This window comes from Petromyzon marinus, chromosome 6 (genome assembly GCF_048934315.1).
Source record: "Petromyzon marinus isolate PM22_M1 ecotype Great Lakes invasive population chromosome 6, UKy_Petmar_22M1.pri1.0, whole genome shotgun sequence".
Lineage (NCBI taxonomy): Eukaryota > Metazoa > Chordata > Hyperoartia > Petromyzontiformes > Petromyzontidae > Petromyzon > Petromyzon marinus.
This window is the reverse complement of record NC_133672.1, coordinates 390,680-417,612: the sequence shown is the minus strand read 5'-3', so window position 1 is coordinate 417,612 and position 26,933 is coordinate 390,680. Positions and strand designations below refer to the sequence as shown.

Sequence of the window (26,933 nt, the reverse complement as noted above, 5' to 3'; positions counted from 1 at the left end):
GCGGTGGGCTCACACGAAATCGATTTCTCTAAGACAAAGGTACTCTGCAAACCCACTGGCTATCAACAAAGATTTGTTCATGAAGCCATCCAGATATATAAACACAGACACAACTTCCACCGAGAAGATGGGTACAAACTGATCAATCATTGGAAGGACGTTATTAACCAGTTTAAGTCATAACTGGCCGTGATGTTTCCATCCTACCTTACGATGTTAGCAGTTATTTTCAACACACTAACACGGCCGCCGTCGCCCGTGTCCTCGATGTGACGGTGGCTCTGCGATATTACATTGACATGCTAATCTCTCACAATACAATGGCCACCTCCGCGCCCTTGTCGTGTAGCTCTCCGATTTTACATTGACATGCAAATTTCTCATTTAACATCAATAGCCCTGCTCACTTCGTTTATGACCCTTGGGCTACACCGATTTCAAACCGTTAAAAACAGCCTGCCTCAAAAGCTTTCTCCCTCTTTTTTCTCCTGATGATGATTGCTTGTGTTGCGATCGAAACGTCGTGATATATATTTTAAAATTATTCACTTTATTTTCATTTTTTTATTTTATTGTTATAATTTTTTTCTATCTACGTGACTTTACCGAAAGACTCAAAGAACAATTATCATGTATTATTTTACTTCTGTTGGTGTAACAAATAAAATGGCACCAGTGAAGTTTTGCCACCTCGGGTGGTATCGATATCTGGTCTGGCCCAAGGACTATTAACAAAAATGTCCTTGGTCACTGCCATCAAAATCACAGTGTGATACCAGGCTCTTTATCACGTCACTACAATTGATTTGGACAGTATACATATGTGGTACAATACCCACGGTATAGCTGTTACATGTTTCTGTAACTCAATTGAAATTGTGCTATGATCAATCGAAAAGTAATCTTCCCAATCCAGATTTGCGCTACAGGAAATGTATAATGTTAAATAGATTTTTGTGCGCAATATATTTTGCTTCTCATGTGACAGTTGTTTTCACCGCTTTTTTCTATTTGCTTCATTGCATTACTTTTCATTTCGATTTAAAGCTTTCGTGACTGCAAGGATTCATCTTCTTTGGTTCTTTCGGTAAAGTCACGTAGAATGAGAATAAAATAATAAATTGATAAAATAAAATAACACAATAATATTGTTTTGTTTTTGTAATTTTTGGTGACCCAGGTCACTTACAAATGAGAATCTATTCTTTGTCTCCGAGTTCTCACATCGTCAATCAAAATCAACTCGAACTTGACGTTTGACGTCACCACACCAGATATAGATGTCGTGATGTCATTACGTCAAACCATCGGGGCGTTCATGACGTCATGGCGCAGGGTTAAAGGTCGGCCCTGGTAGCCTAGGCGACGGTGGAGGCGCTCATGAGCGAGAGGCCGTGAACGTAACGGAGAGTGTCTCCACACGGAGAGTGTCTCTGTCTGTCTCCACACGGAGAGCTCTCAGCGAGTGTGTCTGCACAGTGCCGCACTGTGTCACCCTCCACACGGCGCCTCCTCAAACCCGAGCAGCCATGGAGAACGCAGACGCCAAGGAGAGGTGAGTTCGAGTCGCCCAACATCACTGTTCTAGACTTAAGGGGTGGGTGAATGGCTTCGGCTCCCTGGGTTCCATTCCACATGTCCTATCCAGTGCTGGATGAGGGGCCTTATTCCCCACGCTGTGCAGGTTGCGATGGTTGTTTTTGCCATACTTCACCACGGTGGTCGGTGCGGCTTGATGAAGGCGGGGAGGACAGCGGGGTTTGCTGCATTGCCCTCTGTTGCCCACCACGCAGCGCCTATCGCACCTGTTATGCATCGTGGTCTCCCATGGCGAGCACTCTACAGGCTCAAACCGGCTTAGCTTCCGAGGGAAGGTTACCGGTGATGTCAGCATCGGCGCTTCACGTTAGACTCGTCAACTTCATTTGGACACGTTACGTGGTATTTGCTCATTAATCACGGACTGCTGTGCATACGATGCTAAAGATAGCCACATGAAGAAACCACCCTTGTAGAGAATTACATTAACAAAAAAAACACGTAGATTGTTTATCGAGAAAAAAACCCTAAATTTTAAATACTTTTTGGAACACAAAATAATCAGCATTCAATAAATAACGAAATACGTAAGCGGACTGTCGCCTCGATATAGGTCTACATAAAAAAATATTTCTTACACAAACCATCGGTCATATGGGCTTCTGAGAGCATAATTTCAGCAGCATTGATTCATCAGTACGAGCAAACTCTGGCCGTTTTTCATCATTCAACGTCTCATCAGCAGAGGCAGTCTTAAATAAATGCTGATGAATTGCCAGATGTTATAGGCAAGGACCTTCACTTTAATATAAGGGTCCTGGCTGGATGCAATATTAGATATTTATGTAAAATAGAAATATATATACTATTTAATGGTCATGTATTTATCTTTGACCAAATTAATGAAATTATTGCTGTAATAATATATAACTATTTAATTATATAATTTAACCAGGAAAACTTTGCTGATCCTATCCAAATCTGATCTGGATCCCATTCAATTTCCTTAATCCCATTCTGTGTATTATTCTAGTAATAACCCCAATCCCTACCACAAATCTGTACCAATAAATCAACACTTCAGACATGTTTTTTTTTAGTTGAACAAAGATACAACTTTCTGCCATCCTGGTGAAAGCATGGAAATCCCAAATATAAAACTGTAGCTACCAGAAGCATTGCAAATGTAATTGTAGCATTTGGCAAAAAGTCCACGTGTACAAGTGTCACAATATGTGGATCCTAGCCATGTGTTCCAGATCTTCACAGGAATTCGAAAATCTTGCCGCGATACAAATAAAAATATGTTCCTGATTGATCGAAAATATGACGTCAAAGGAAGCAATATCGGTGACATGACATCAGGCCTGTGCTTTTTTAACCAAAGTTGAGTCATGTTATGGTTGACCAGGCTCTCGTGCATATCGCTAGTGGATAGCCAGTGTCTGTTGTCATTGTGGGTGACGTGGAGCGATGTTCTGTGTTTGCAGTGTGGAGGGGAACCCCAAGTGGCTAGATGCACACTACGACCCAGTGGCCAACCTGTACACCTTCACTTCATGCATGGGTGAGGTGTACAGCTACGTTTGACATGCAGCTGACTTATAAGATAGATGACACTTGAGATGGTATTTTGCATCAATTTGACTTATTGTCAATGTGTCCACACCACTTAAATTGTCTTCATGGTTACAGATCATAGACTGACTTTGAGGTTTCAGGTTTATTTTCATGGCACAATGTTTAAGGCCACTGCATGTTCACATTTATCCATTCATCTCTAATAACCAATCTGATGATAAGGTTGTTGGGGCACCATGATGGTAACTCTGGTCGTGGTTTTCCTTTCACCTTGCCATTCCCCAGCATCGTAGATCAGCTGCTTGTGATTTAAGTCATCCACGTGGCTGTATTCTGCATCCAATTATTTCCTGGGCATAGCACTGTCCTGATGTAAACTGAGTGCCCCGTTTTTAATTCAGTTTAATCAAAATCAATATGAAATTGTTTAAGTTTCGTTATGTTACTTTTAAATGGTTATTTGAATGTTTTATTGAAAACTGGGGAGGTTGCCAACCTACTTTATTAAGTGAACTTTCTATGAGTTATTGGGTTTTTTCCCGCACCTCAGCTGTGAAATTTTATATATACAACTGTGCCAAAATCATAACCTTCATAATAGTTCATACTTTTTAATGTGCCTTCCTCCACTTATTAATCAATATTCGGGACATCATCACCTGACAGCAACAAATACATTGAATTTTATATCTTTAATATTGTAAGTCATTTTGATATGGGAAAATATCCATTAATTTTTAAGTAAAGTGGATTGAAAATGACGTCAGTTTATACCTTCACACTTGCCTGCATTTATTTTTCAACAGCATTGGCAGATCTGCATGGAGATGGAGACAATAAGGTATGTGCAGGTATAGTCTATCAGAGCACATCAACTTCCTGCTATGATAACACCCCATATCTCGTGCATTTCGCTAAAGCACCATGAAAAATTTGTAGCATAAAACATTATAAGTATTACTTAAATTTTTAATTGATGAAAACGAAGTGCTACATGGCTATATGAATTGTTAATTTGTTACATAAAGCTTAGACACACAAAAATATATTAGGTGAATGTGGCTTTATGTATTTTGGATCGTGTCTCCTAATTATATTTAAATTATGCTGTCACATCAATCTATTATTTTGTTTAGTCCTCATTGCTGAAAATATGCCAAATAAAGTGAAAACCAAATTCTGCTATGATTGAATTTTTTGTTACAATTTTTGATGAAAGAACGGAGATCGTCAACTCTTAACTTAAGAACCCAGTTTAATCTTGAGTGGCTGAAACCCGCAATCGAACCCAGAATGTCAACACTACGAGCTCTCAGTGAGCACTTTGGCCCGGGAGTATCCCATTTGCATCCAGGTGGCCACAATGTGCCTTTATTTAGTATTACATCTACTTGTGGCATCATGATGATAAAGGTAAAATGTTAAGGTGCAGCCCTGCAATTCCTTGATTAAGCTACTGCTGCATGAAGAGCCTCAAATAGAGCGAACGCTCGAGGTTATTCTACTCTTCCACGTTCACCTGACGTGTTAGAAGAGATGTGTGTACTCACATTTTCCCCACCACATCCAACCTGCTGATCGACTAACTGTGGTGTACCAATTTATACTGCGAGGTGGACAGAGACAGGGGATTTGAGAAACGTTCCTCATTGTTTAAACTGCCACCCTAGGAGATCAAATCGAATTAGTGTCCTTTGGATGGCCAGTCCAGTGTGCTAATCATTACTCCACGGCAGCTGATGATAATGATGACAATGCAATAAATTAGGGTTAATAAAATGCATTTTGATTTAAAGCTTTCGTGACTGCAGGGATTCATATTCTTGGTTCTTTCGGTAAAGTCACGGAGAAGGGAAACAATAAAATAATAAAAATATAAAACGATAAAATTCTCACGACGTTTCGACTGCAACACAAGCAATCATCATCAGGTGTGAAAAGCACAGCAGGAAAATTTGAAAAAAGACAGAGGTTCTTTGTAAGCCATCTGGCTACCATGAGAGATTCGTTCATGAGGCTATCCACATATAAAAACAGAGACAATTTCAACCGAGACGATGGATTATGGCTTAGCAATCATTGGAAGGATTTGATAAACCATTTCGGGTCTTAATTGATTGTTCACGCTTACGATGGCTTTCAGACCGCATCCATTATTTTCGTCTCCCCCCTCCTCTTTTCCGAACATAGATGGACTCGTCCATCTGAATAACTGCCAAATCGCTCTCCGTGGTGCTAACGTAAAAAAAAGCACCACTTTTTTCAAATGTTCTTGCTGTGGTTTTCACACCTGATGATGATTGCTTGTGTTGCAGTCGAAACGTCGTGAGAATTTTTTCAGTCGAAACGTCGTGAAATTTTATTGTTTTATATTTTTATTATTTTATTTCCCTTCTACGCGACTTTACCGAAAAAACCAAGAATATGTTCATAAAATAGTTTTAGCAGCTTGAAAGAAAATGGTAAAAACCGACTACCGGTTTGATGCACATATTGAAATATCGAGAAATATCCATTGCATGTTTACCTTTTTAACTGAGAAACGAAGGGAGCTGTCGTGGTTTAATGGTTAGCTCACTAGACTTGCAATCTAAGGGTCACCTGTTAGTGGCGGCAGTTGAAACAATAGGATACATTTCTTAAAACAGTGTCTTTATTTATAATATCCTACTGGACATGGCTTCCAGTATAGCGGTTATCATTTAACAACCCGAATATAAATCATTAACGATTCTGATTTTGTGCATATAGTTGGTGGTGGCCGACTTGGGCACGGGCGCGTACAGCATGAAGCTGCGCGTGTTCCGCGGCACGGCGCCACTCGTAGAGAACACCCTCATCGACCTGCCCACCGGCGTCGCCACCTTCTTCATGGACACCAACGAACCCCGCTCACCCGCCATCGCCGTCGCCTCGGGTCCCTTCGTGTACGTCTACAAGAACCTGCGGCCCTACTTCAAGTTCACCCTGCCGCCACTTGAGGTCAACCAGCTGGAGATGGACCTCTGGATCCAGGCGAGAGAGGTAAATGAGCCCCTTTTACCATCTGTCATTAATTTCATCATGATTATCAATCCCATCAATTTTGTCAATTGAAGAATAAATACTTTTTTGTCGCTAGTGTAAATTATTTTGTCTTGTTTATCATTTGATCTGTTTCATTTGTGTACATGCATTCACCCTATTAGCCTAAATGTATCATTTGCATATACTCTCCATAAACAAAAACATTGATTCTTACAAGAATTGTTCAATACATGTATCTTGGTGTTTCCCAATGACTCCCATTGTTAGAACACTCATTCATTTAATTTTCTAAACATCCCAATGTTGTGCCGTCTTGAAGAATATTGGTAGTAAGGATTTTCTGCATTATTACACCCTTACTGTATATATTATTCATGACAACACAGTGAAACTTCTTAAATATAATTTGTATTCTTAATCACCAGAAAAATCTGAACCGTGCTGTCACTGCTATGCTTTGAGATAAAGATATTCCCGTTCAGAACACTAATGGAGAGCCGAACAACACATTGGGAAGAGCCCCCAGGGAATGATGCTGCAAGATTTGTATCTGAATGTGTGGCTTCGAAAATTGTTTCTTGACATTTTTAGGACAAAATCGACTACATGGCTCTCAAAGAAATGCTGGAAAACATACGGTAAATGGAAGCTTTTAAAGCTCTTTTTGTGCCAAGTGATTTTAAACAAGTACTGTTGCTAGTAGTGTTCTGTGTATTTACTTTACCGAGTTAAATGAAGGGTTGCCTGAAAAAAAGATATGGTGCATTCAAGTGATACGTAGCATTGTCATCTCTGAATCGGTGTTCATGTTAAGACATGCCAAAAGTACTCTGTTAGGTCCAAGTCAAAATTAGTTCCTGCTCAAATGAGCATTGAGGGTATGCCCATCTCCTGTTTAGAGCCCTGTGCCGGTGCAGGAAATTCCACACTTAAAACATTACTATTTTTAAGACTCTTGTTAAATGATGACAGTAAACTTTTGAAAGTGTTTGCGGCTGGGGTTATGGTAAAACAGAAAAGGGTTTGGGATCTATGGTCAAGAGCAGTTGAATAGGATCCATATTAGGATCAAGTGAGTTAGATTAAGGTTTGGATTTCACAATGAAACGTTACTTCCTGAAAATTCCAATGTTTTACTTCCTTGTGCTGTACCAATGGAGAATGTTGTTGCTCCTGATTCTCTCACACATTGCAGGAGCAAAGGAGACGTCCCTCTTACTGTCAGATCGCTAAAGTAAGTCCTGTTTGTGCAATGCAACATCAGCTGCAAGCCATGCACTCGCCTCAGAGAACAGGTTGCACTTTGTATTATGAAGTCTATGCTGTACCATTATGCGTATCAAACAAACAAAAAGACGGGGCACATAGAATTTCATAACCAATATTATTCATAATTGATTTGGGTTGAACCACGTAATGATCTGGCCAAATCATTCTGACTTCCTGTATTTGGTTATTGAATTCCAGGATTTTCCTGGAGATGTTTGACATAGTTTCAAGTGAAGCATCTTTTCTAATTGCTAGATTGAGTTGTGAGAATTGTTCTTCAGCTTACTGGTGAGCTGAAACAACAATTTGTGGGTTAATTGGTGCATTGAAATTGGTGCATTGAATGCTTTTACACGTGGACTACGGAATTTGTTTGGCTGTGTCGTGTGCTGGAGGGTTTTGCGGGAGATATTAGCCAAGTTATTACGTGGCCTAACCCAAAAATATATTTGTGTTGGAATGAGTGATAGTCCTCTATTCATCAAATGCCCACCGTTACAACGTGTTTCTGGTTTTGCATTATAAAATGCGTCAGATGTAGCCTGCTGCTGAGTTTCTTGTCCTTGTTTAGTTGTTGCCAATATTGTGGCTCAAGAGATGCATTTATTTAATAATATACATACAGCGGACTGGCCTGGTTTATTGTATACCTAGAAAGTAATGAGACAGAGCCTCTAATGCTAGAAAGCCTCACTTAGCCTGAAGGCTTTTTTTCAGGAGGGTCCTGCCAAGTTTTCTGTTGATATATGGAATCCCAATTTAGTAATTTGCAGGTATATTTCAGAATTGGGATATTTGGTGAAACCCAGTTACATTGTGTGTTTGTTTTTTTATACATTTTAAAATGAATCTCACACATACTAAGTTAATTAAGTTAATCTATTTCCTAAGTGATGGCTTTGAATCACACAGCTAATATTTGCATATAATTCATATCCGTCTCTGAGTACATGCAAAAATATATATTGCCCATAGGGTTTCCAAGGGAAGCATTACAGTCTTCGGCATTTGCACATAATTCAGCCACAGTCCCTTCTGAGATCGCATACATATATTGCAATGAAAGGCTTAGCTACATGCTGTAGTGGTGCAGTGCTAACATTTGTATGTACTTTCCTGGGTAAATGAGCATAATAGAAAAAAAGGATCATACTGTCATTAAAATCACATGGAGTTTTTATGTTCACCTGACACATCGTAATTTGCTTAGCTATGTTTAGATTTTTTAGTGAATTAGTAATTCTGTTACTCCTGCATTCTGGACTTCCCTTGGCTAATCCTCAATGTCTCCTACTTGCTGTCTCTATTGGTGTGGGAAATGCATGTTTTATTTTGTGTCTGAACAACGCGTGGCTGATAGGGTTGTAGGTTGCATTCACATTACTTCTGTTCATTCGCATGGCAGCTCACAACTGGGCTGAGAACATCTAACTCGCTGTGCACAGAAAATCCTTTTGGGTGGCAACCCGAGCCTTGAACCCTAGATCCCAGGCCAGATAGATCGGTACATAATCATGAGGATGATTTCCCAGAGCTCCACAGCCTCTGCTTGTGTCTGGCCCAGGTTTTAAGAACATGTTATGCTGCTGACAGGTTCCTCATGGTGGAGCCTCAGGAGATGGCAGCCTTCGCTGCCGTTCACAAACACACGCCACTCAAGCGCCAGGCAAGCCACACTCACCCGTAAACCACCCAACAAGCCGCAAAATGTATTTACCGCATTCGGAAAGCTCCTTGCCTATGAGCTGCGTGCAGCCTAGCTACTTTATGGCAAAGCTATATTGACCACCGCGTTGCATAGGATGATGTTGAGGCTCCTGATGCAATAACATCTTCACAATGCTTTATTTGAACAGCTTCCACTGGATCCAAAGAAACAGATAGGCTGCGGTAATCTGTTGTGGATGTGCATGGCTTTGGTGGGCAGTGTTGTTCTGGACAAGCTCAAGAGATTACTGTAAATACCTTATGTCTATCTCATGCCTCCTTTGGTGTAAATAGTGTAAATGTGAATTTGTGTTGAGTGTATGAAATGTATACTTGTTTTGTAATGCTCTTAAATGAAGGGCTCAGTACTGTCCTATTAAAAATATCTAATGATAGGTATCACTGGAGTTGTACATCTTACACGTGCAGCATTAGTTGACAGTCAATTAGTCTGCTATTGCCTCTAATTTGCAACACTGAGCCGTGAGCTCGGGCATGAGAGTGCAGGAGGCGCCACGTGTCTGCTTCTGTCAGCTTTTTGAGGGGTTTGAGCAGTCACTGGATATTGGCCACGATGGAACCAAACTATCGTGAGAGTTATGCATGACTTTTTTTCCACCAACATTTGCACAGATTCTAACTCTACTGGAACTTAGATACATGTGTAACCATTATTAATATATCCAAGCTATTCTGATTTCCCTATAATGACATACTGTGGGTTTAGTTATATTCTACATTGCATATGTGAACAATTTTTTTCAAGCATTAAATCTGTCAATAATTTCTTACAATAGAGAATTAATAAAATACAAGATGCCACCTATGGAAGATAAATGATATGGCATGGCACAACCAGATAGAATTACAAAAATGACACTAAGCCACAAATGCAAGGGCAAATGCTTTATGCAATAAATACAGTTTAACACGTAGCCTTTTGTGACCAATATCATCCATAATAAAGGTTTTTGGGTTAGATCACATAAATATATAAATGTGTCATTAAAACCCGCCACCACCCGACACAGCCAACTATTAAGGGTTGTCATGTAAACAGAACATGCCATTTCGTCACGAGTACAGCACACCGGTGTGTTGGAGAGCCAAGCCACAACATTTACAAACCGAGTACGACGTTTCGCCAGTAATTACAATGAGCTTCATCAGGCGACAGCCAGATTTGTGAAGAAGTCTTACTTTAACATCTTAACACCTATTTCATTGCCGTAAAGGGTAAAACCTATTCTTATATTTTAATAATAGCAAGAGAGGTCTCAATGTCGTGATAGTGACATTGTCTTTGTGCTGTTCGCCTTTTGGCGTCCTCTGGTCTAACACTGTTTGAGACTGGGCTCTAAAGAAAGCTGTCTCTGGTGTGGACCAATCAGTTTAAAAGACAATGCATATACTGTCAGAGCATGTTTTTTGTTTGCATGTTCACAAGTATATGTGGTTAATGCAGACACGATTCCTTGCAAAAGGTTTCAGTTTGGTGTTTTAACATCGTAACACAACTGTTTTATTGCCAGAAAGGGTAAAACCTATTCTTATATTCTCAAAAGTATTCAGACAAGGGATGCTTCTTTGTTAACTCGTGCAAAAGAACATTTAATTTTTTTTGTTACCAATGAGGTTAGGTTGTTATATTTAGCGTAAGTAAATGTGTGTCACCTGAGTCGCATGCAGTCGAGCCTAGCAACATTTAAACACCGTTACTCATAACTCAAGGTTGGTCACGTGTTTTAAGTAAATTCGTCAACTTATTAAAAGAACACTGATTTTTTTAATCTCACTTTGTTTCTACAGCATGTTTGCAATTATTTTTAACGTTTCTGTAATTATTTTAAGCACACAACGAAAGAATAGTCAACTTGATCTGGGCTTCAGACCGTCATTGAGACACAGACATATATACATGCAAGCAGTTATGCAATGTTCATCCCAAATTGTATTATTACGCTTGTTTACCCAGAAAAGCCTCACTGAGTCTCGTTCAGGAGGGTATTAACAAGCCCAATTGAGTCATTGAGTCTTGGGGTGAGCTGTTATCTGCTGATAAAACTTGCAGACAGTGATCACGTGCCTGAGCACGCTGCGGAAGAGCCTGGCGGATGAAGACGCTGTGAGCTGCCTTGTGGTGGGCACCGAGAGCTCCGACATCTTTGTGCTGGACCCCGAGGCCTTTACTATCCTGGCCAAAGTGAGTGTGTGCAAAGCTACAGCCCTTCCCTGCCCTACCCAAGCCACTGCGTTGTTTTACAAATGCACGGCGTGCCAAGATAACAATGGGGATATCGTTTATTTAGCTATGAAACTAATTCTCCATATTCATTTTCTGGAGGTTCTTGCATTGGAATACTTGACTAGTTCCGTTTTAAGGAGTTTTTTTTTAGTTGGGAAGAAACCAGAGTACCCAGATAAAACCTATACTTCCAAGGGGATAACACTCAAATGTCCGCACAGATGGATTCATGAACAGATTTTCTGTTGTGGCCACTTCGCAGCCTGGTGAATTTGAAAAATCTACGAGGTACATCAACCCTTGCCTCTGAAGCGCTGGGTTACAACGTGCGCCACTTCCCACGGGAGTTCATGCCTCACCCTCGCTTGGGATCGTGGGTTAGGAGGTAGACTTTTAATGATGATCATCTGTTGTATTAAATGTAGCACCCATAGTGCCTTCATGATTAGCACGGCTGGCTACGTAAAGTGTGAAAGAAGTTCAAGATACATACGTGTATATGAGTTAATTATAATAATTTTTATGATTCAATGAATGTACCATGAACCCTCAATTAACATTAGGGCATGATTCAATGCACTTGACATGCTATTTGCGTGTTCGGGCTTGAATAAGGATCACATGTTTCTTGCTAATCACAGAGAAAGGAATCTTTGGTGCGATTGTGCGCTGTTACTCCAGGCACAGTCACTGAGCACCAGAGTCAAAATATTTAGTTTGCACAGTTTTCCATTCCCGTGACCCTTCACCCCCACACCCAGAGCTGACGCTCACAGTCCTGCAAGATGCCAAATGGTTTGTGGAAACATCTGTGAATGATCATATACAATATATTTATTTATATATGGTTTTATTTATCACCATCTGTTTGGGTTGATGCATTGTAGAATCAAAACTCTTGTCTGTGAGATTTTAGATAACGGGACATTTTAAGATTTTATATTTAAAATAGTGCCACAGTTTGAGTGTGTGCCGACTGACAGATATGTTGCATATCTAATGAATTAGAACAACGTTATGTAAATTGGGATTTTACATGTACATACACAAATATCTAAAGAAACTATAGCCCAGGTAGTGCACTATTCACAATTATGGAGGAAACCCATAGAGGAAAATGTAAAGGAAGATGTTTTTAAGGTGAAAGTCTACAAAGATGCTCCCATCAATGTGAAACATGTTCGATATGTATATCGTATATAATGGGGGTGTTGACATTCGGGCAATTGCGTGGTTAATTGAAGACAGCACTTCTTGAGTTGTAATTGAATGAGATGAGGTGAACAGCGTGGACCTTAATCGACACGAGGGTGATGGTGGACTGCATGCGTCCCGACAGATGAGCCTGCCCAGTGTACCCGTCTTCGTGGACATATCCGGCCTCTTCGACGTTGAGTTCCGAGTGGTGGTGGCTTGCCGCAACGGCAACGTCTACACCCTCAAGCGGTACCTAGCAGCACACGTGCACGTGGAGCATTGAATGTCCTAACATAAAGCATTGTGAGCGTTGACAAGAGACAAGTTATTTTGAAGAAAGACAGTGCTATCTGCTGCGTAGTTATTTTCATTTAAGTAAAAGTTTTTAACTATCTCAGTTCCCATAAAATGGGTTTAATAATCCTTCTGTACCCACTCTATATGAGCTCGAGCATCCCATTTATACAAAGGAGATTACTCCGGAAGTATGTTGGCGAGTGAGAATCCACTTGGCTTGAAATGAGGCTGGCACACGAGACGTTTGTTTTCACTTGGCTTTAATACGCTGCTCTTATTCCATCCGGAATTTTAGAAAATGCATGTAATTTTTTTAAACCTAAAAATTACAGCACGATCCATCAGCAGCTGGAAAGGGTGCAGCCTCGTAGCGCGACTTCTGCCTTGGCCATCGGCAGTGCCCGTTTGTGTTGCCGTTACGCGTGTCGACGATCTGAAGTGCAGTCTCGCTTAACCCGAATGCCCGTGCGCTTTCCCGTATCCTGTCGAAGGGACTCGAAGAAGCCGCGGCACTGCATTGAGCTGAGCTCGCAGCCCGTGGGGCTTGTGCGCGTCAACAAGAATGTGGTGGTGGGCTGCATGGACGAGAGCCTGCAGGGATACACGCAGAAGGTGTGGCCGTGCCACTGTAGCTCCTACAAGCATTGAGTTTGAGCATTTATCATATTTGTTCTTGTTGACGTGACCCAGCGGGAGTACGCTCGTCTGCTTGTTGCAGAGGTTTGCAGTTTGGATTAGAAATGGCACCCTGGCTGTTACTGCTGGTATATTAATCATAATTGTCCGCCGCCTGCTACCCAACTTACATTGGGATTACACGTACCACTAATCGTCCCTCACTCGCCAACGATTGCCCACTTGCAAGCTGCCGCTGGGGGTGCCCTTTGAATGTTGGAGATTATATGCAAGGCAAGGCACTTTTAGTTGCTGAGGCATTTAAGCAGCGACATATACATGTAAAGATTAGTATTGTTATAACCATTGCATACAAATGCATAGAGTTCCCTGTTTTAAGTTGCTTTCATGTGTTTTATGTTTTTGCAAAATGTTGCCTCGAATTGTATGGTTTAAACAATCATGTTATTTTAAACCTATCTTTACACCACATTCGTAAGTTGTAGACATTTAAACTCCTGTCATATAAAACTCGGCATATTTAAATTCATTAACTAAAAGTTGTCATTCCAACATAAGTCACACCTTCAATCCTTTGTTATTGTGCAGAGCCGAGTCTATTAAAATTTACCACATCCATCCCTGCTAATGCAGAGGACAGCCAGTGGCAGTGTAGATGAGCGGTGACCATGAGTGTTCCTGTCTTGGTGACGGTGGATCACAGGGAAAAAAGTTGTGGACTGTCAACTTGCCGGCCGCCATAACCACCATGCAGCTCATGGACCACAAGGGCCGAGGCTTCAAAGCTGTTCTGGTGGCCATGGTTAACTCCGAGGTGCATATATACCGGGACAAGTACCTCGTGAACATCATCAAAACGCAGGTACAATGAGCGTCGGTGCATGCTTTCAGGTTTTAACACACAGATGGAGTGACGTTTCACGCCTCGTTCCAGAGGGACGGATTTTCATTGTCTTAATGGTTCACGGTGCGGGTTAATCGTGATGATTAGCCATTGTGTGCCAGCGTCCCGGTCCAAATTTAAAAATAATAATTACCCTTAATTTACTCGTTGGAATCTTCATAGCAGTCATCGCCCCTGACTGACAAAACTTGACAGGACGGTACTGATAAAGAGCCATGAGCAAGCCTTTCCTGGGTACTAACAATAAATTGTTCTCAACAGAAATGTTAAGTGCCTAAGGTATATTCATTGCCTTTATAAAACAGGGAAGTGGATTGTGAAGTATTTGGTTTGAGAGAACCATAATTGCGCATGCGTTTTAGAACATCTATAACACTAATTTAAAGCTTTCATGACTGCAGGGATTCATATTCTTGGTTCTTTCAGTAAAGTCACGTAGAAGGGAAACAATAAAATAATAAAAATCTAAAACAATAAAATTCTCACGACGTTTTTGTAATTATTTATTGTTTCACTTCTATGTGACTTTACCGAAAGAACCAACAATATCTATAACGCTGCTGAAATTTGTGACATTAACGTCTTTGTTATGATGCCAAGTTAGTAATTGACATGGGTGACATTCACCACTGATTAATTGCGGTCTTTGTTGTTCGCAGGATGTAGTGACCAGTGTCTGCTTCGGCAGATATGGCCGTGAGGACAGCACATTGGTCATGACCACCAAAGGTAAGGCAGATGCATGAGAGATTAATTATGGTGTGGAAGTAGGTAGCACTTACCCTCACATATGTAGTATTATGTTAATACATATATGATATGTATGTGTGTGGGATGGTATTGTTTTACCTCTATTTTATATAGTTTTGCGTTGAACTAGAACCCATAGCTAATAGAGAGCACCCTTGCCTAAAAATATGATAGTTTACCAGCATTGGTTTAAACAAGCCTGACCCTGTTGATGAGACATTGATTGCAAAAACCTGTGCGGAGTTTACTTGTAATAAGCCAATGTTTCTGAAAATAAATCACTATCAGAAGGCCCGGTTGTGTAAAAAATACATACTTTTCTTTTGTATGTGTAGAGACAGATTTGGGTAGGAGGTGTACTGCTTGCACATTTGTTTTGTTGCCTGTGTTGTTTACAATGACACTGATGTGTTAATTTCTACATTGATCAGGATAACTGTAGGTAATGTCTGCCTCGTTTTTGGCAGGTGGTGGCCTGGCCATCAAGATTCTGAAGCGCACGGCAGTGTTTGAGGAGAAAGACGCCACTCTGGGGCCCCCTGTGGCGCAGAACATCAAGCTCAACGTGCCCAAGAAGACCAAGCTCTACGTGGATCAGACGCTACGCGAGCGCGAGTGTGCCGTTTGTGCGTCTTCCTTATCGGGGGGCGAGAATAAACATCAACTCCATTTCACTGGTGTTAGGGTGCCATCTCAATCAGAAACATGCGGGTTCAAATCCGGTTCAGGGTTTTGTGGAAATTCGACAGTGCTTGCCGAGTGTGCAAGCTGGCTCCCTACATGGGAATGTTGAATTTCCGTCGCTGCTTCAGGGATGCCAGTGGAAATGAGCACCATTCCATTGCTCGATTGAGCACGGAGACAATTTCACTTTTTACTTTGACCAGACGAGACCCATTTTTCATGATATATCCAAATGCCATCGCAAATTGTCCAGCTTCAATCTGGAGCATGGCACTGTGCAATGTGCAACGCATTCACAAAGACTGCCACCACCATCTAGGATCCGCATTGCATGGCATGTACTTCCAAACGTCTCTGTAATTTGAGTGTTAATAATGAAACCTTTTTTCATCCGAAACATATATTGAATCTCAAGACCTCAGGACCCTCCTGGGGATGTGTAGCTAGTTCCTTTGGGAGTATTTTAGATACCTACTTGGCCACAAATTGTGACAGTTAATTGAATTGTGCAGGGGTTGGATTATTACTTCCCTATAACCAAATATATAGAGTTTAAGTTAATTATTTAGTCATTGGATGAGTAGTTGCTTTATTAAGCAATTCCCTCAAACCTTTCTTGCAACTTGCTGTCTGTTACGCACATTCCCAGCCATGCACCGGGTGTTTCAAACGGATCTATATCGCCTGCGTCTGGAGGCGGCACGTGCCTACATGAAGGCCCTGGACTCCTGCCTCGCGCCCGTCTCCTCCAGCCTCGCCGAGCCCCTCAAATTGAACGCCACGGTGCGTGCCTTCCTCGCCCATGTGCACGTTTCTCTGGTCCAAACCTATCTCGAAGCCCGACCTTGTCCAATCCATTCACCTAAGTGTAATATAAGTATAACCTTAATTGCTACCATTTCTCCTGGTCCGATCATCTTTATAAGTCACGATCTAGCAACTGCTAGGTAAAAGCCTTCCCAAGCAAATGTCATCTGGCACGGTCTTGCGATGCAACAATTAATCTAGCACCTGTACAGGAGCTAATTTAATTGCTCCCAATTCGCAGTCTTCTCAGTTGTTTTATTCTCATGAAGTTACCTTTGGTTAACCAGGTGAGAACTCGAGGTAATAGGATAGTCTCATTCGGAAGAGTGGCCTGGGTCCTCAAAATGACAAGCAAACCAAACAAAATAAAGGACCGAAGCTAACAAATTATAAAACAACCGTATATGATGTATCTTACTTGCGTTTCTTCCCTAATCCATGTGTTCCTCTTCCCCTCTCTCAGTGCATCCACCAGGTCTGACAATTTTGTTGCAATTGTGATAAATTGTTTAGTTTGAATTCCATTCTATATTGTAGGCTAATCTCATTTACTAGATTTGTCCACTAGAGGGGGCACGGAGCGCACTTGCAAATTACCTTTACGTAGAAGAATAGAGCTTCACTTGCAGACAGCAAACATGAATATAGAATGACTTGTGATAGGATGGCTTTGTGCATCATAATTGCATGTAATTACTCTGCATCACTTTACAAGGGTCTGTGTAGAAATTCCTTGACATCAGGACCGCTGTGTGGTGCGTGCAGGTGCAGGGCATTGGCCCCAACTTTAAACTGACGCTGAACTTGCAGAATACATCGCCAAGCCGTCCCTGTGTGGGACTCTTTGTCTGCTTCTTATATGATGAGCGCCTGTACTCTATGACTCAAGCCTTCTTCAAGGTGGGATTGTTGGAAACATTTTTCAAAAAAAACAATTGTTCAATTCTATTTTGAGGAACAAATATACAATATACTTTGTGTATGTATGCTTTTCTCTAGCTTCCAATGCTGGTTCCTGGACTAAATTACCCAATTGAGACCTTTGTGGAGTGTCGCAGTGACCAAGGCATCTCTGATATCATTAAGGTATGTTTTACTAATCACTTCATTGACTGGGCAATTATTATTTTAATGATTACAGTGCAAAATTTTGTTTAAACATGTTTATTGCATTATAAGCATTTGTATTTGCTGGATGTAGTCACTTAATTTTCATGGTTGAACCCTGTTTGTTACAATGTTAAAATCCAGTTGTTTGCTGTCTGTTAATTTCTAATGTTCAATGCCAGGTGTTTGCAGTCCGTGAAGGAAGCAGCATACCAATTCTGACTGCTCATATCAATATGCCAGTCAGTGAGGGCCTGCCTTTCTCCTAAGCAGAGGGGATATTTGAGTGGTTGTCACCACTCTTATGCCATCTGTGGTTGTTCCAGCCACTTTCAGTCACTATCAATGGGAGGTGACCATATAACTGAATGATCTAAGGTTCATGACAAAGTTCCTAGGTCAGAACTTCTTATATGCTGGCTTCAAGTCCTGGATTATTACCGACACCACGCAGAGGTCACCATGTGGTAAATTCGACGGTCCGAGTCCTTTTGGCAGTGATTGTCCGGAAAAAAAAAACCCCAATATGCTTTCATACTCAATTCTGCCAAACCCTATGCTGATGATGTATGCAACAGTGTTAGAACTGTTATTAGAACTGTTGCATGAAATTCAATTTTCTGAATTTCTGAAGAGTGGGTAAATGAGATGTTCCATGTCAGATGCAATTATTTTTCTCTTTATTAGAATAATTTTAGTGATGTGATGTTTTATTATGATGCATGAAATTATTGTTTTGCATTTAAAAGACTTGTGTAATGAGATGATCCTGACTGCACAAATACATCTTCTAATATTGACCATTGCATTAAATGAACTACAAAAATGGTACGATAATTTCCAAATCCTGTTATTTGTGGCGCCCCTACGGTTCGCGGAAACTCCGGTAATCCACAAGGGCGAATATCCTTACATTTATGAGTTTTTGCAAATTATTGGATATTTTTTGGAGGGTGGCTCTACATTTCTGTAATCCGTAAAAAAAGTTAGCGATTTTTAAGCGATGGGGCTTTTGTAATAAAATCACGTTTCCCCATGGATTACAGGGTCTGCAAGACTCTACCCCCACATCACCGTGTATTTTTGGATTTCTGTTGTATAGAGTCAGCTCTCTTCCTTTCAACGCAAAATACAGCACAGGATTTATACATTAACATTTCAAATGTGTACAATCTTTTCTTCAATCAGTTGCAAAGTCATGTTTATCCATCACATCATGCCGCGGGTCACGGTGAACCTCGGTTAAACAAGGTTACGTTAGAGAAAACGGCGCAAGCAACTTGTTTGTTTTACTTTTCTGTATTTTTTTTCCTTCTCATCAGTCCTGAGCTTGAACGGCAGCCTTCTTTTTATGCAACATTTACCAACATACCACTCTATGCAGAGGCGCACACTGGCACCAGTAGGAAACAAAAAGCCCTTGCGCGTATCGCTCCCAAGCTCATTCCTGAGCTGCACCCTTTTCCCACGGCCCTACCAGCCAACCAAAGTCGAGCAATTCCCCTTGGTCATTACCACGTGATGAATGGTCGGTTGTTGGGGTGCTAAGAGCACGTTAAACTCAGGAATGAGATCACTTTTAAAATAACACGCCGCTTAGTTAATGATGCCGATGGAAATACAAAAAATACTTATTTTAATTTCAATGAAATAAGATGTGTAGAATAGTATATTTTAGACATGTTTGTCATTTTGGAAATTGAACAATTTAGCAAATAGGGCTATTTTTATGTGCATAAACCCTGTATAGCTGTGAATGTTGTAAATAATAAAGATAGTATGTGCAGAAAAATATCTCCAGACCTTTTTTATTCTTTACTAATCCACCTTTCAAAAAATATTTTTTTACACATCCCATCAGCCGCAGCCACCTGGGAATGCTTAATTTCAGTAGCATTGGTAAATTCTGGACCGATTTCGACATTCAGTGTCTCATCAGCAGTCAGGATGACTTGTGGAGGGACATACAAGAGACGTATTGTGTGCGTATTTATGGTTACTTAAATTATCCACGACGGTAATTATTTTGTTCACTATTAAGGTTAAGTAGCCATGCCTGTCTCTTCCCAATATCTGTTTGACCTAGTGACCAATGTTAATGAAATGTCCAGAAATGGTTCATTACCAACACCTCTTGCCTGGGATTTCTTTTCAGGCGAAAAGGTCAGAGGTTAAGACCACAATGTCTGTCATGAACAGGACAGAAGCCTTAGCCACACATTCAACCAAATGCCTTTGCTATTGCTTTCAGATAATTTTAATTCAAAATGCACACACTATTGTGTCTCTTGAAAACCACTTTCATTTGTCTTTCAGAGCGCTTTCCCGAGAATGCTTTGTCTCACTGCAAGAAATGTAGTGTGCAAGGCATATGTGTTGTAAAGTAGACACCTGCTCCTGCCATGAAATTGACATCATTGTAATTGCATAATTTCAATGGCATAATTTTGGTTCTTAGAAAATGAATATCTTCAAAGGCCGATATTACATAATTTACGTGCCAAGCTTTGCAATACATGTGATGTCATCTGAAGTAGCTTACAGACTGAAATGAAGACTACGTATGCAGTGTATATATACTGTGAATACAAAAATCTATACGCATCTGCATGTCCACACGTTTCTGATCAACGAAAAGCACCTTACATCACACCTCAACTATTGATTCCGTCACAATGATCATGTGACCTGTAATGTCCACTGACGCAAACGGCGTGGAGCGGTACACAGCATACTGTCACTGCGCCCGCAGTATTAATCAGGACGGCCACTGAGAACCCAGCCGCAAACCTTTACAGCAAAAGCCCCAAACGGGCTACGCTACAGCTTTGCTACGTCAATAGCATCCCCCAATTTGGTTGTAACAATAAAAAAAAACACGCACACGCATGGATTCTGTGAACGCTTTCACACACGCGCACCGAAACCCAGTTGGTGGCTACCTCTCGGCGCAACTCTGGGTTCAATGTGAGCAGTTTTCACGAGACTAAGTCGCTCTTAGCAAAGCCTGTGTTACAAGGACAGTGTTGGTGAATTGAACACGTAAGCTTTCGCGACTAATATCCACGGTAACGTTGTTTTGGGTTAGATCGCGTAAATAAAAATAAACCCGCCACCACTCGACACAGCCAATTAGCAAAGGTTGTCACGTAAACAAAACTTGCCAATTCGTGACTACTTCGGTACACCGGTGTATTGGGAGAGTAAACCCATAAGCAGATTGTTATCACCAGCGAGACGTCATACTCGAATTGTAAATATTGTGGCTTTACTCTCCAACACACCGGTGTGCTGAAGTTACAACTAACAGTATTGGCACGTTTTGTTTACGTGACAAACCTAATTGGCTGTCGGTGGTGGCGGGTTGAACGACACTTTTATTTACGCGATCTAACCCAAAGCAACCTTGTGGACATTGTTGGTGTATCTCGGGCAATCTTTGCGAGTTCTCCTTCCCCAAGGGGTCTGTTGTGGATGGACAGCTCGTGGACAAACGCTGAGTGGGAAGGCGTTAATGAATGTGTCAGACGAGCACGGTGCGGTTCTCCTAAAGCACTGCTGATGATGTGGGTCCTCATTTCCAGATTGAGTATTCTTTCTCATTCTACGTGACTTTACCGAAAGAACCAAAGAAGATATTCTTTTTTTTAATCCACATTCTCATGGCCAGACCCAATGCCTTCCTAAGGTCGTCTAATCAATCTAATCAACGCTGAAAATTGTTCCCGTCCAAACAATATCACGTTGGTGATTATAAAGTATGTTTTTCTTTTCACCCGAATGGCACAAACTAAGACGAGTACTAGACTAGTTATAATTTAAAGACAAGGAAACTAAAATACAACAGTGTGAGTCGGGATATCCCGAACCAAGATGGCGGTGCGAGCTCTCATTTCCGGGCGGCGGCAGCCATGACTACCCGGAAGCGCTGTTCCCCCGCCCCCCCTCCCCCTGGGCTTGTGGCGTCACTTCCTGCGGCCCCCATCCCAATCATCATCATCAGCAGCCGCTGAAGCGGCATCGTCGTCAGAAGCATCATCAGCAGCAGCATGTCCAGCTGTGCCGCGCCGCCGTGACGGCAGCCAGGCCCTGGCGGCCCAGGACGAGGACGAGACGGGGGCCCGGCAGGGAGAGCCTCCGCCGCCGGTGAGGGATCCCAGCGCCTCCCTGGTGCACCCCGCTCCGCTCGCTATCCCACGCTCTGCGTGCACGAGGGGGGGGGTAGTTTACTGCTGTTGTTGTTGTTGTCACCTGTTGTCTGCTTCGTCGCTATCAGCCCCAGCATCGCTAGCATTGTCTACCGCGTCACACAGGTGTGTATGTGTGCGAACACATTGCACGCAGGTGTGTTATGCACGGGAAGCATGCCGTACACCTGTGTGCAGTACGTTCACACACACTGTGTACTCACACCGTACACCTGTGGGCAGTATGTGTACACACAGGCAGTATGTGTACTCACACCGTACACCTGTGGGCAGTATGTGTACACACAGGCAGTATGTGTACTCACACCGTACACCTGTGTGCAGTATGTATACACACAGGCAGTATGTGTACTCACACCGTACACCTGTGTGCAGTATGTATACACACAGGCAGTATGTGCACTCACACCGTACACCTGTGTGCAGTATGTGTACACACAGGCAGTATGTGTACTCACACCGTACACCTGTGGGCAGTATGTGTACACACAGGCAGTATGTGTACTCACACCGTACACCTGTGTGCAGTATGTATACACACAGGCAGTATGTGTACTCACACCGTACACCTGTGTGCAGTATATATATACACACAGGCAGTATGTGTACTCACACCGTACACCTGTGTGCAGTATGTGTACACACAGGCAGTATGTGTACTCACACCGTACACCTGTGTGCAGTATGTATACACAGGCAGTATGTGTATACACAGGCAGTATGTGTACACACACACAGTATGTGTACTCACACCGTACACCTGTGTACAGTACGTTCACACACAGTATGTGTACTCACACCGTACACCCGTGTGCAGTATGTGTACACACAGGCAGTATGTGTACTCACACCGTACACCTGTGTGCAGTATGTATACACACAGGCAGTATGTGTACACACACACAGTATGTGTACTCACACCGTACACCTGTGTGCAGTATGTGTACACACAGGCAGTATGTGTGCTCACACCGTACACCTGTGTGCAGTATGTATACACACAGGCAGTATGTGCACTCACACCGTACACCTGTGTGCAGTATGTATACACACACGCAGTATGTGTACTCACACCGTACACCTGTGTGCAGTATGTATACACACAGAAAGTATGTGTACACAGGCAGGATGTGTACTTATACCGTACACCTGTGTGCAGTATGTATACACACAGGCAGTACGTGTACACACAGGCAGTATGTGTACTTACACTGTACACCTGTGTGCAGTATATATACACAGGCAGTATGTGTACTCACACCGTACACCTGTGTGCAGTATGTATACACACAGGCAGTATGTGTACTCACACCGTACACCTGTGTGCAGTATGTATACACACAGGCAGTATGTGTACACAGGCAGGATGTGTACTTATACCGTACACCTGTGTGCAGTATGTATACACACAGGCAGTACGTGTACACACAGGCAGTATGTGTACTCACACCGTACACCTGTGTGCAGTATGTATACACACAGGCAGTATGTGTACACACACCGTACACCTGTGGGCAGTATGTGTACACACAGGCAGTATGTGTACTCACACCGTACACCTGTGGGCAGTACATATACACACAGAAAGTATGTGTACTCACACCGTACACCTGTGTGCAGTATGTATACACACACGCAGTATGTGTACTCACACCGTACACCTGTGTGCAGTATGTATACACACAGAAAGTATGTGTACACAGGCAGGATGTGTACTTATACCGTACACCTGTGTGCAGTATGTATACACACAGGCAGTACGTGTACACACAGGCAGTATGTGTACTTACACTGTACACCTGTGTGCAGTATATATACACAGGCAGTATGTGTACTCACACCGTACACCTGTGTGCAGTATGTATACACACAGGCAGTATGTGTACTCACACCGTACACCTGTGTGCAGTATGTATACACACAGGCAGTATGTGTACACAGGCAGGATGTGTACTTATACCGTACACCTGTGTGCAGTATGTATACACACAGGCAGTACGTGTACACACAGGCAGTATGTGTACTCACACCGTACACCTGTGTGCAGTATGTATACACACAGGCAGTATGTGTACACACACCGTACACCTGTGGGCAGTATGTGTACACACAGGCAGTATGTGTACTCACACCGTACACCTGTGGGCAGTACATATACACACAGAAAGTATGTGTACTCACACCGTACACCTGTGTGCAGTATGTATATACACAACTATATGCTGCGGGAGACGCATTGTGCACACAGGTATATGTCAGCCAGTGTACATGCACAAGTGACCGCGCACCTGTGTCCAGCACGTGTACAGGTGTGTATGTATGTGCATACAGGTAAGTGTATGTAAGTAATTATATATTAACTGTTTGCACGTACAGGCATAACTCTTTTTCTTTACGGTGTAGAGTTGTGTGTGTACAGGTATGGGCATGTATGTATGTTGAACTCCATTCTCACCGTATTTAGCCACCCGCACTAATCGGGTGTGTTGTCTTATGGGTGTGATTGCATATCGGTGTGTGTACACGTTTATGCTTGCATGTATGATTGTGTACATACACGAGTGTGTACTTAAAGGTATATATGTATATACAGGTTTGTTTCTACAACCTATGTGTTGTAGAAGTGTAGTGTTCTAGATTTGAAGCTTTCGTGACTGCAAGGATTCATACTCTGTTTTTTTCGGTAAAGTCACGTAGGTAAAATAAAATAAATGATGATGATTTAATTTAGTTGTTTTAATTTATTTTATTTTACATACGTGACTTTACCGAAAAAACCAAAGCGTAAGTGTAGTGTTTTTCACTGAGGCACACACTTGACTTGCAGGCAACACGTTTATTACACATCCCCAACAGAGCCAACTACATAAACGGACACACGTTAACTAGACCCCAACAGGGTAACCACATAACCAGGTCAGTCAGTAACATCCTGACTGACCCACAATATCGAGCGGAGATCGGAGAGACGTAGCGCCGAGGGTTGAGTCCAGAGAACAGCCGCAATCGAGGCTCGGGACTCGGCCTTTATGGGCCGCGGCGTGGCCGGGCCCCGCCCTGGGCCGTGGCGTGGCCGGGCTCCGCCCTTGGCCACACCCCCTTCCAGATCCTTCCCGAAGACTCTGGCCCCTACATCACATGTCCCTCTCTCCCCCTTTTGGGCTCCCCTTGCCACCCCATCCGGTCACGTGCCCTCTCGGGGTCACCCAGACTGTCATGTCCTCACTCGACCTTTCTCTCACTGTCACCACGACTATGCCCCCTCGGGCCTGCTTCCATGGCATACCCATTCTGGTGTCCGAGAGAGGCTCAAGACACACAGCTCCACTCTTGTGATGGGAGCTGGCGCGATCCGCCATAGTGACTACATCACCCCCCCCCCCCCCCCCCTTTATAAAACACAGCTGTCCCGGCTAAAAATCCCCCCAGAATTGAAAAAAAATCAGCAGCATGTCTCAAGTAATTAAAAGCCTAGCAACGAAGAACGCAGCCAACGACGGCGCAACAAATACAGAAACCATACTATGTATACAATCACCGAAAAAATAAAAAAGGGGAGAAGATTTTAAAGAAAGATTAAAAAATGTTGGCACTGTGAATGTGCCAAAGAATGCGCCAATTCGAAGTCCAGGCAGCAGCACAACCAACCCCCGCATATGAGTCACCCCCTGTGGCATCTGAAGAGCCAGGATCAGCCAATGACCCATCCGGCTCACATGTGTGACCACAACCACACGGTGTAGGGACAATTAGCTTGCTAAATGAGGGTCACTTAAAACGGGCAGTTTTTGAGCAGGTCCTCGTCGCTGGACCCCCAGGCGGGGCGAGTGTGGCCTTCCCGGGGATTCTAGGGACAGGTAGAAGATGGCTAACGAGCACGGCCCCTCCCGAGAAGAAGAAGGAAGTCCGGCAAGAGGAGAAGGAGTGGATGACGGCCGCTCCTCTCTCCTCAATCCACCTCCGGTTAGTGTAACCGGCTGCGCCAAGGGCTCTAGGTGCTGAGATCCTGCGGGCAGAAAACCAGAATCCCCTGAGGAACAACCTCCGCGGACACGTGCCCCAGCTCGTCTGGTGCATCAGACACATAGCCCCTGCTTCGTGGAGATGAAGGGATCCCGTCCGGCAGAAAAAAATGGTTTCAGTCGTGACGGATGCCCAAACCAGTGCCTGCGACCGAACTGGATGCGTACACTTTGTGGACATGTAACCTCTATAATTTACACCGGGCCTCGCCAAGGCTTATACAATTTGGGGGACGTAACTACTGGAACTTGGGGGCAGTGAAGCCAAGTCATATCACCTGGTGACCATTTAGTTCCAGATTCCCGGAGCCCAACTAGATGATTGTTTGCAGCTTGCCGCAAGGCCGAATTCCCTCGAGAAGCTTCCCTTGCTTCTGATAACCGCTTGAGGGTAAGGCGTATGGGGCTAGGCATTTTCTTATTACCCTACTCCGGGTTCAATTGAACCTTAATTGGTGGATCCTGCTCCCTCCCGTACATAAGAAAAAACGGCGAGAAGCCAGTGGAGGCGTGAGGGGTCATTCTGTATGTCGCGAGAACACCTGGAACGTGAAGGTCCCAGTCAGACTGGTCCTCATTGACCTGCTGACATAACATGTATGTCAGGGTCCTGTGCAGACGTTCCACCATGCCATCAGTCTGCGGGTGATAGGGCGAGTTGCGAACCTTCTTGGTGCCCAACAGATCACATACCTCCTTTAGTAATTTAGAAGAACATTTTTTGTCTTGGTCTGTAAGAAGGCATTCCGGGGCCCCCTTTTCCAAAACGTGACCGTGGAGAAACGCGTCAGTAATCGTCGCAGCCGACTGGTCCGGCACCAGCCAGGCCATTGGCCCACGAGATAGATACTCGACACCTCCCAACAAATATTTATTTCCCCGCGGGGTGGTAGGAAACGGGCCGAGCATGTCGAGCGCGACGAGTTCATTCACACGGGACATGCTGATCGATT

General features: G+C 42.9%; 2 protein-coding genes across 2 annotated transcripts in view; both read left to right on the top strand.

Moving 5' to 3' along the window:
• Positions 1-1,310: 1,310 nt before the first annotated feature.
• BBS1 (Bardet-Biedl syndrome 1) lies at positions 1,311-19,542 on the top strand. Its single transcript, XM_032948476.2, has 17 exons — positions 1,311-1,555; positions 3,030-3,106; positions 3,927-3,961; positions 5,872-6,144; positions 6,739-6,785; positions 7,343-7,381; positions 9,010-9,082; positions 11,195-11,326; positions 12,708-12,814; positions 13,354-13,474; positions 14,202-14,360; positions 15,062-15,131; positions 15,620-15,778; positions 16,486-16,619; positions 17,409-17,543; positions 17,643-17,729; positions 17,933-19,542. Exons 1-17 carry the CDS (start codon positions 1,530-1,532, stop codon positions 18,017-18,019), a joined length of 1,761 nt encoding a protein of 586 aa, XP_032804367.1. The 5' UTR covers positions 1,311-1,529; the 3' UTR covers positions 18,020-19,542.
• Positions 19,543-19,639: 97 nt separating this feature from the next.
• The window catches only part of LOC116939719 (protein dispatched homolog 1-like), a 56,597-nt gene continuing 49,303 nt past the window's right edge, over positions 19,640-26,933 (top strand). Inside the window, exon 1 of the mRNA XM_076063297.1 lies at positions 19,640-21,896. The gene's annotated coding sequence lies outside the window, so the exon portion shown is untranslated. The remainder of the gene's footprint in view (positions 21,897-26,933) is intronic.